The sequence below is a fragment of the Lepidochelys kempii genome, chromosome 24, assembly GCF_965140265.1.
Source record: "Lepidochelys kempii isolate rLepKem1 chromosome 24, rLepKem1.hap2, whole genome shotgun sequence".
Lineage (NCBI taxonomy): Eukaryota > Metazoa > Chordata > Testudines > Cheloniidae > Lepidochelys > Lepidochelys kempii.
The window spans coordinates 15,939,991-15,949,821 of record NC_133279.1 but is presented as its reverse complement, the minus strand read 5'-3'; the positions used below and the strand labels follow the sequence as shown (position 1 = coordinate 15,949,821).

General features: G+C 63.8%; 1 protein-coding gene across 1 annotated transcript; it reads right to left on the bottom strand.

The window, feature by feature from the left end:
- Positions 1 to 2,701: 2,701 nt before the first annotated feature.
- LOC140902955 (B-cell receptor CD22-like) lies at positions 2,702 to 9,469 on the bottom strand. Its single transcript, XM_073323537.1, has 8 exons — positions 9,397 to 9,469; positions 8,699 to 9,079; positions 7,776 to 8,069; positions 7,037 to 7,309; positions 6,134 to 6,430; positions 4,061 to 4,160; positions 3,312 to 3,453; positions 2,702 to 2,842 (listed from the first exon to the last, which is right to left on the bottom strand). The coding sequence occupies exons 1-8, from the start codon at positions 9,467 to 9,469 to the stop codon at positions 2,702 to 2,704; spliced, it is 1,701 nt and encodes a 566-aa protein (XP_073179638.1).
- Between the last annotated feature and the right edge of the window lie 362 nt (positions 9,470 to 9,831).

The window sequence follows — 9,831 nt, the reverse complement described above, 5'->3', positions numbered from 1 at the left end:
CCCGACACCAGCCTCTCTGCGTTGCCAACTGCCATGGAACCTTCCCCCCCCCCCCCGGCCTGGGGTGACCCCGGCCCAGCCCCCGGCGGGGCAGCTCCCGGGACGGGTGGAGGATTGGGGGGATGGAGGGAGGGAGGGAGGGAGAGATGGATGAGTTTATATGGGGCTGAATGGAGGGAGGGGTGTAGGGGTGTGTAGAGGGGTGGATGGAGGGAGGGAGGGAGGGAGGTGTAGAGGGAAGGATGGATGGAAGGAGGTGTAGGGGGATGGAGGGAAGGGCGTGTAGAGGGAGGGATGGAGGGAGGTATAGGGGGAGGGATGGAGGGATGGATGGATGAAGGGAGGAATGGATGGATGGAGGGGTGTGTAGAGGGAGGGATGGAAGGAGGTGTAGGGGGATGGAGGGAGGGAGGGAGGGATGGATGGAGGGGCGTGTAGAGGGATGGATGGAGGGAGGCGTAGGGGGATGGAGGGAGCTGTAGGGGGACAGATGGATGGAGGGATGGACGGAGGGAGGGAGGGAGGAGTGGGTAGAACGAGGGAGGGGGCCGTGCCCGGGCCTGCAGGGACAGCACCGCGGCGGCCCAGGCCCAGGGTGGCAGAGAAGCCGAGGAGAAGCGCCAGAGCGGGGATCCGGCCGCAGCAGAGGGCTGCCCACAGCGCTAGCCATGCCAAGGCCAGGCCCACGCCGCCCTCCAGACAGCCGCCCCCCGGGAAAGGCTCGTACCCCACGGGGCAGGACCTGCCCTCCAGCCATCGGCCCCACAGCTCGGCCGGTCCCTCAGCCTCTGGCCCGCCCCGGGGCCGATGGCTCATCTCCAGGGCGGGGGGCGGACACATGACCTCCCACCCCGCCCCCCAGTCTGGATTTACGAGGGGGTGCGGCCCAGAGTGGGGGTGGGGAGGGACCATCAGCATGGGCCAGGGCGGCCGGGTTTCTATTAGCCTCTCCCCCAGGCCCCGCCAGATCCCCCCCGACACCTGTTCTCTGCGCCACCCCCTCCCTTGAAGGGTTAACCCCTCCCAGGCCCAGACAGTGCCTCTTCTTCTGGGGTGGCGCCACGTGGGGGTAGGAGGAGGAAAGGTCCCATTGCATCCCCCCGCCCCGCACATCTCCACCCAACGGGTCTGCCCCACTGGCAGACCCAATTCCACAGCCCCTGAGCCAGCCAGTCCCCCACCCTGGGGCCGGATTAGAGCCGGTGCCTCTTACAGGGGATAGGCCCCATGTCCCATTCCCCACCGCCTCTTGAGATTTGCATGTAATTTAACTATAATAATCACCCTGCAGCAGTGAGTTCCCTGGGTTAACACTGATACGACAACCCCCCCCACATGAGATAAACCCACTAATCCCCTGTAGCAGGCAGTCCTGCAGGCTAACCCTACTAATATCAAGATGCAGGGAGTCCCACGGGTTAACCCCACTACTTCCCAGAGGCAGGGAGGAATGCAGGTTAGCCCTATTAGTACCTAATGGTAGGAAGTCCCACAGGTTAACTCTATTAATAGCCAGTGACAGGGAGTTCCAGGGGTTAACCCTGCTAACACCCAGTAGCAGGCGGTCCTGCAGGCTTACCCCGCTAAGACCTAGTGGCAGGGAGTCCCACTGGTTAGCCCACTAATATCCAGTGGCAAGGAGTCCCGCAGGTTAACCTCAGTATTATAATCAAACCACTGTGGACACATTGAAAGTACAAAAATAGAGACGTATATTTTGAAAATCTTACAGTAAAATCCACCACTGGTTTGGGGCAAAGCAGCCGGGGTGGATCTCAGAATTAGAAAAGAACAGTGGGGTGAAATATAGCCTTTCAAAGCTCTATAACCGTGATTTGCAGGGCTTAACTAATATCCAGTGGCAGGGAGTCCCAGGGGTTAATAATATTAAACCCAGCAGTAAAATTGCACCCAGTGGCAGATGTGATCAGTTCCTTCACAATCAACAGGGTTTCAAGTCACCCCCTTTCACCCTGCCCCATGGGGTCTTTGAACCTTTCAAGACCCTGAGATTCTCCCCTTCCAGGATTTTAGGGGGATTTTTTTAACCCCTAGGAAATCGGAGAAGGTAGAAAAATCCCCTCTTCTTAACCTTGCACGATCCTACATGCATTTCACTCCGCTCCAGCCCCTAGGGGGTTAATGGGACTTGGCACAGGGACCAGGTGATACAGGGGGCATCATCCCATTGGATGACTTATGTCATCAAGGGGTACCAAATCTGATTGGGCATCTCTGGGGGACGGGGGGGGGCATGTGGACATCAGCGTATGCCTGGGGAAGCTGGCATGTGGCCCGGGACTGGTGGGCGCGTGGGGGTCTTTTACAGGTTCACGTGGTGACTAAACCATCCCTGGCAGGGGCAGATGGCTACAGGCAGGGATGGGTGGTTTGGTTAGTTTTCCAGCAATCCCGCGTCTAGCACCAGTTCACTCTAGCTAAATCCCACCGCTCACACCAGTTTTCCCCTCTCTCTATCACACCTCTAGCATCATGTTGCTCTCAGTGATTCAACTTACTACCTCAGTCCCCGACATGGGTTGGCTCTAGGCGTATCCCACTGCCCCCACCAGGTCGTCACCAGCCGTCCCACCACTCACCCCCACGGATCTAGCTATTATTACTCCTAGCTATACAAGCACTTGTTTAAATAGAAGAGATATTTAGAAGCATTTGCGGCCCGTCCGCTCCCACTCCAGGGTTAGACATTGGAGTAGATCTGCTCAGACAGCAAATGCGGCTGCCAAGCGCCAACGTTCCCGTAATGTCCGGCTCCTCCTGCTGCTAAATTCTCATAGTCTTCCACTCTCTCCATGGCCTCGTAGTCATCAATGCCCGGCTCCTGAGGATGCAAAGAGGAAGGATTGACTCACACAGAGGTCGCCGAGATGCAGCCACCTCTGGGGCGGGACAGCTGGGGAACAGCTGCACACAACGCCGCATGGGGACGGCTCGCCCGGCACCGAGACGCAGCCAAGGGCAGTTAACAAAGACTAATGTATCTACGGCGACAGAATGGATTTTAGGGACGCCAATGTAATTAACTATCTGGGAATCTGGCCAGGATGCCGGGGGCCACATCCCGCCCTCCTTGGTCTCACACACAGCGGAGAGGTCTGGTTACTCGGCACTCGGGCGCACTGACCAATGCCTCATTGCTAATCACTGCAGCACGGCGCCCCCTCGGGGCATTGGGGCCAGCCCTGATTGCCAAGGGAGAGCCCCCACCCTGCAGGTCTCCCATCCTGGGAAGAACCAGGCCCCTCCCAGCTTAGCTGGCGGGGGGAGCGTGTGACCCTGGCCTTTCCCACCTCTCCCCCGGCCTTTGCCTTGCTGTATAGGTTGAACTGCTCCTCTTTCTTCGCCTTGCTCGGCTTCCCCGCCTTGAGGGACTGCCTCTGCTCCCTGTTGCCTTCGTTGTCGAAGATCGAGGGACCCTCTTCTTCGTCTTTCCTGCAGGAGAGAGCAGGCTTTAGCTTGGTTCCCGCAGCCCTGGAGCTGCTGATGAGCCCACCCTGCAGCAGCCAGTCCCAGGGATTAATACAGCTAATCCCCAGTGGCAGGGAGTCCCATGGGTTAAACCGTCCAATATTTAGTGACTGGGATTCCTCTGGGTTAACCCTGACAATATCTAGTGGCAGGGAGTCCCACAGGTTAACTCTGCAAATATCCAGTGGCAAGGGAGCCCTGTGGGTTAACCATGCTAATCCCCAGTGACAGGGAGTCCCATGGGTTAACCCTGCAACTATCCAGTGGCAGGGAGTCCCATGGGTTAATTATTTCTTAGAGACGCCTCATACCAAGGAGACCAGCCAGGTTCTGTCCAATCCCCTCCTACTTGCCTGCTTTTCATAGGTGTCTCCCTTTGTCCTAATGAACCCACCCCCCTCAATCCTCCTGGTCCAGTTCTCTGGGCCTCTCTGTATCTGACCTCCGCTCATGCCCCTTCCTCTTCTGTGCCTGCTGCCATGCCCCCTGGCGTTGAGTGGGGCCTGCTGACCTTGCAGCTCCTTTGTGGCTAAGCCACCAGACCTCCAAGCTCGTGGCCTGGTGCCCTCACCTGGCTCTGGCTACCTTGTGGACCACGATCGCCAGCACCGAGAGGAGCAGAACGCCGCCAATCGCTCCACTGGAGACCATGAGCAGCAAATTATCGTCCCCTGCAGAGAGACAGGCAGACACAGCTGGTGTGAGCAGTGGGATTAATGGTGTCAAGCAGTGCGTAAAGGGGGGGCAGCATCTATACATGGGTAATTACAGTAACAGCATGCCCATGCATGGGTGGGAGGGTGCTATCGTCCCCCTCTCCTGAGCTGAATTAGGCAGGCAGCTTGTACTCATCGTGCGTATATATAAGCAAATATGGGAAGGCTCAGCGGTTCCTAGGTTACTCTGGCCCGGGGGTAAATTAGAGGGGTGGCTTATATTTGGGTGTGAGTATATACAGTAACCCCCTACCCACACTCAGGCTATATTCAATAAACGGCAGATTTATACGAGGGACAACCCGTGTAAAAGGGTAATTATGGTAATACCAGGCCTGGAGGTGTACGTGAGTAATTACAGCAGCAGGCCACCCTATGCCCAGCCCCCCGAGCTACCCAGACATGGGGCAGATACTCGGGTCAGGGTGTATACGTGAGTAATTAAGGTAACAGAGAGCCCCAAGCCCAGCCCCCCCAAAGCTACCCGAGACATGCGGCTCGGGTTGCCAACTGTCTAATCACACAAACCCAAACCCCCTTGCCCTGCCCCCTGCCCCGCCCCTTTGTGAGGCCCCGCCCTTGCCCTGCCCCTTCTCCGAGGCCCCGCCTTGCTCACTCCATCCCCCTGCCCACCGTCGCTTGCTCTCCCCAACCCTCACTCACTTTCGAGGGGCTGGGGCAGGGGGGTGGGGTGTGGGCTCTGGGCTGGGGCCGAGGGGTTCGGAGTGTGGGAGGGGGCTCTGGGCTGAGCTTTGGGAGGGGGTTGGGCTGCAGGAAGGGGTGCAGGGTGCAAGCTCTGGGAGGGAGTTTGGGTGCAGGAGGGGGTTTAGGACTGGGGCAGGGGACTGGGGTGCGGGACAGGGTGAGGGATGTGGGATGTGGTGGGGGGAGTTTGGAGGGAGGAGGGGGCTCCAGGTTGGAGGAGGGGGTTGGGGTGCAGGGTGCAGGCTCTGGGAGGGAGTTTGGGTGCGGGAGGGGGCTCAGGACTGGGGCAGGAGGTTGGGGTGCGGGAGGGGGTGAGGGGTGTAGGAGGGGGCTCAGGGCTGGGGAAGGGGTCCAGGTGCAGGAGGGGGGTGAGGGCTCGACCGGGAGGCGCTTACCCCGGGTGGCACCCAGACAGTGGTGCACCGGGGCTAAGGCAGGGCTGGCTCCATGCCGCTCCTGGAAGTGGCCGGCACGTCCCAGCAGCCCCTGGGGGCCAGGTGGGGGGCTCCATGCGCTTCCTGGGCTCGCAAGCACTGCCCCCGCAGCTCCCATTGGCCCCAGTTCCCGGCCAATGGGAGCTGTGTAGTCGGCGCTTGGGGAGGGAGCAGTGCACAGAGACACCCCCCCGGCCAGGAGCCGCAGGGGCGTGTGGGCCACCACTGGGAGCGGTGTGGGGCCAGGGCCGGCAAGGAGCCTGCCTTAGCCCTGCTGCACCGCCGGACTTTTAGTGCCTAAACTCTCCCGGTTTGGCTGCAGCAGCCTCCGGGAGATGGAGCCTGATTCCGGGAGACGCCCGGCCAAAGCGGGACGGTTGGCAATAACAAGGTTCCCTCTCGTTTTCCCCCACCCGCGTGCAGAGTGAATGTTGTGACGTGCACCAATATGGAGGAGACGTGCGACACGACCCTGTGTGCCCCGTCACCTCCTTATCGGGGCCAAAGTCATCTGGCGGGGGTGGGGCTGAGGGGTTCGGCGTGTGGGAGGGGCTCAGGGCTGGGGCAGAGGGTTGGGGGGTGAGGGCTCTGGGGTGGGGCCAGGGATGAGGGCCTTGGGGGGCATGCTGCCCCGAGGCTACAGCGGCCCTGAGCACCTGCCCGGCGCGCAGCTTAGAGGGAACTCCGGCTGGCAACCCGAGGTGCGGCCGGCACCCGGGTCGGGGTGTGTACATGAGCAGTTACGGTACCAGGGGGCCCCATGCCCAGCCCCCCGCCAGCCCCCGGTACCTGTGGGCACAACGGGCAGCGCGGCCTGGCTCTGCCCATGGGCGTTTTTGGCAGCGCAGGACACGTTGGCCAGGGCCCCGGCCGGGCCCCGCAGCTCCCCGCTCACGACGGGGCCCCGCGCCCACGAAGTCGCCTGCAGCTCTGGGCCCTCGAAGTCCCCGGGGAGGGTGCGGTTGGGCAGACGCCACTCGAGGCGGGGCGGGGGGTTCCCCTCGGCCGCGCAGTGACACGTGGCCGCCCCCCCGGGCCCGCTGCCCCACACCGTGCAGTTCCCCCACGGCAGCAGCTCCGGCGGGTCTGTAACGGGACACAGGACGTGTGGGGCACCGAGCCCAGATCCCCCGGCCGCCCTTGAGCCAGCCAGTGCCCCGCCCAGGGGCCGGATCGGGGCCAGCGCCCCCTAGAGGGGAACAGCCCTGTGCCCCATTCCCTGCCACCCAAGCCTTGGGGTTGATTGGGGGCCAGCACCTTCCAGAGGGGAAAAGCCCCATGCCCCATTTCCTGCAACCCTTAGCCAGCCCCCCAACCTGGGGCCGGCACCGGCTAGAGGGGAAAGACCCCGTAGCCCCTTCCGCACCCCCCGATCCAGCCAGTCCCCTGTCCCAGGAATGGATCGGGTCCTGTGCCCCCTAGAATGGAAAGGACCCGTGCCTCATTCCCCACCCCACTGAGCCCACCCCCGCCCTGTGCCCGGATCGGGGCCGGTGCCCCCTAGAGGGGAAAGGACCCGTGCCTCATTCCCCACCCCACTGAGCCCGCCCCCGCCCTGTGCCCGGATCGGGGCCGGTGCCCCCTAGAGGGGAAAGGACCCGTGCCTCATTCCCCACCCCACTGAGCCCACCCCCGCCCTGTGCCCGGATCGGGGCCGGGGGGGCAGGGCCCCGCGTCCCGCTGCCCCCTCACACTCCACGTCGAGGTGCGCGGCGGGCGAGTCCTCCCCCAGGCCGATCTCGTTCTCGGCGGCGCAGCGGTAGGGCCCCGAGTGGCGCCCCACGGCCGGCACCGTCACCTCGGGGCCCCGGCCCAGCCCGGGCAGCAGGGCCCGGCGCGGCCCCTGGAACCAGCGGTACTCGGTGGCCGGAGGGTGGCTCTGGCTGGTGCATCGCAGGGTGACGCTGTCGCCTTCCTTCAGCCGGGCCGGCCCCACCACAGCCACGGCCGCGCCCCGCGGGCGATCTGGGGGGAGGGGGCACATTGGGGGGAGCCTGCCCCCACCAGCCACCCCGAGAGCCCAGAGCTCCTCCCGGCCTTCCCCGCAGCACCCCACCAGTCCTCGGGGCCAGCCCCGCCCCCTCTGGGGCCAGCCCCCACCGCGAGGGGAGAGTCCCCCCCCGCCCCCTGCAGCACGGCGCCCCCTGCTGACCCCCCGCCCTGCCCCCTGCACCACAGCGCCCCCTGCTGATCCCCCGCCCTGCCCCCTGCACCACAGCGCCCCCTGCTGACCCCCTGCCCTGCACCACAGCGCCCCCTGCTGACCCCCCACCCTGCCCCCTGCACCACTGCGCCCCCTGCTGATCCCCTGCCCTGCACCACAGCGCCCCCTGCTGACCCCCCACCCTGCCCCCTGCACCACAGCGCCCCCAGTGGCTCCCCGCCCGCACCGCCCTCTGCAGCACGGCGCCCCCTAGCGCCTCTCACTCACACTTGACCTGCAGGTACAGCCCGTTGCGGGCCTGCTGCTGGTTGGGGAAGGTGGCCGTGCACTGCAGGAGCCGCCCGTGGTCCTTGTACGAGGGGGTGTAGCTCAGCTCCGACTCCGCCCGCCAGCCGCCCCCCGCCAGCCGCTCGTGCCTGGTCGTGGCTTTGCCCCCGCCGGGGCTCCAGCCCAGGCTGGGAGGGGCCGAGGGGCAGGTGTGGCGGACGGAGCAGGTGATGGTGGCTTGGTCGCCCTCGATCAGCACCCCGGGGTCGCTCAGCATCAGCGGGTCTGGAGTGTCTGGGGGAGACAGACGGGGAGGGTGTTACAGACGGCAGCGAGCGATCGCCCTCAGATTCAGCCACCTCTGGGGTGGGTCACAGGGGCTGTTTCTACAGGGGCGCCTCGCCCGGCACCAAGATGCAGCCGTCTCTGGGGTGGGGCAGCTGTTTATACAAGGATCCCCCACCAGTGCTGAGATGCAGCTGCCTCTGGGGTGGGGGTGCAGGGACTGGGTTCTCCCCCTGGCTCTGGGAGGGGAGTGGGGTCTAATGGTTAGAGCAGGGAGCATTTCTGAGGTCTGTGCTTTTAATGGCTGGTAACGGAGGAAGCAGTTTGAGGGGGAAGGGCTGGGCCCAGCCTGGGGCAGGGGGAGGAAGTGGGACTCTGGGGGGCTGTGCAGGGAGCTCTGTGTTTTTCCTTGGTGTGGCGTCTGCTCTGGTCCCCACTAGCCACCTGGCAACGAGCCCTCCCCCAGCTCTGCCGGTGCCCCTCGCCCAGCATTGAGATATAGGGAGGGGCGGCTCTTTATACAGGCATCCTGCAATGCGACTGTCTCTGGGGTGGAACCCTCTGCTGCCAGCCTCCCTTTGGCTGCATCTTTGTGCCCCGGGGGGCTGCCCTGTGCGAGGTGGGGGGTGTCCAGTTACCTGCCACCTCCACCCGGACTGTGACGTCGTAGAAGCGATGCCTGACGGAGTCGGGGTTGATCCAGACGTAGTAGCTCATAGCGTCCTCACTCTGCACGGGGCTTATGCTCAGGGTGCAGTTCCCCATCTCCGGATCCCCCAGCAGCTGAGTCCGGGCCTGGTACTCGGCCAGCACGCTGGCCATATCCTTGCTGTTATAGATCTCGGGGTAGCCCCGGCTCCGATACTGGTACCAGACCACGCTGAATGGACCGCCCAGGGACTCACGGGAGCCGGGGTAGGTGAACGAGCAGGGGATGACCACACAGGAACCCTTCAGAGCCCGGATGGTCCCAGGGAGTGAGGATCTCCAAGAGCCAGAGACATGGCTGTAATACAAAGCTGGAAAGACAGAATGTAGCGCTGATGTGCAGCCACCTCTGGGGCGGGGCAGCTGGGGAACAGCCACACATAACGCCACGCAGGTATGGCTCTCCTGGGGCCGAGAGGCAGCCACCTCTGGGGCGGGGCAGCTGGGGAACAGCCACACATAACGCCACGCAGGTATGGCTCTCCTGGGGCCGAGAGGCAGCCACCTCTGGGGCGGGGCAGCTGGGGAACAGCCACACATAACGCCACGCAGGTATGGCTCTCTTGGGGCCGAGAGGCAGCCACCTCTGGGGCGGGGCAGCTGGGGAACAGGGATGGCTGCGACTTACCTTCCAGCAGGGCCAGCAGGAGGTGCTGCCACGTGAGGCTCACAGCGTGACGGGCCTGGGGGGATCCAGCCATGTCGGGGGGATTCAATTCGGACCCCAAGTGTCCGTCCCCTCCCCCTCTCTGCTCTGCAATGCGAGGTCAGTTGTGAAAGCTGGGGCTGGAGAGAGAGCCGTGGGTTATAAGTGGAACTGATCTAGCCTGCATCGAGGCCAGCGCCCCCCCCCCCCAACTGGGAAAGGCCCCAGGCCCCATTCTCCACCCCCGAGCCAGCCAGTCCCCACCCTGGGGCCAGATTGGGGCTGTGCCGCCTACGCGGGGCCCCGTATCTCACTCACCCCAGGACTCGCTCTCCCTTTGCTGTCTCTCCGCCCGGGGCAGTCGCAGCCCAAAGCCCTTTGGCTTCCTTAGGAAAACCCGCAGCTCATGTTGCTGGA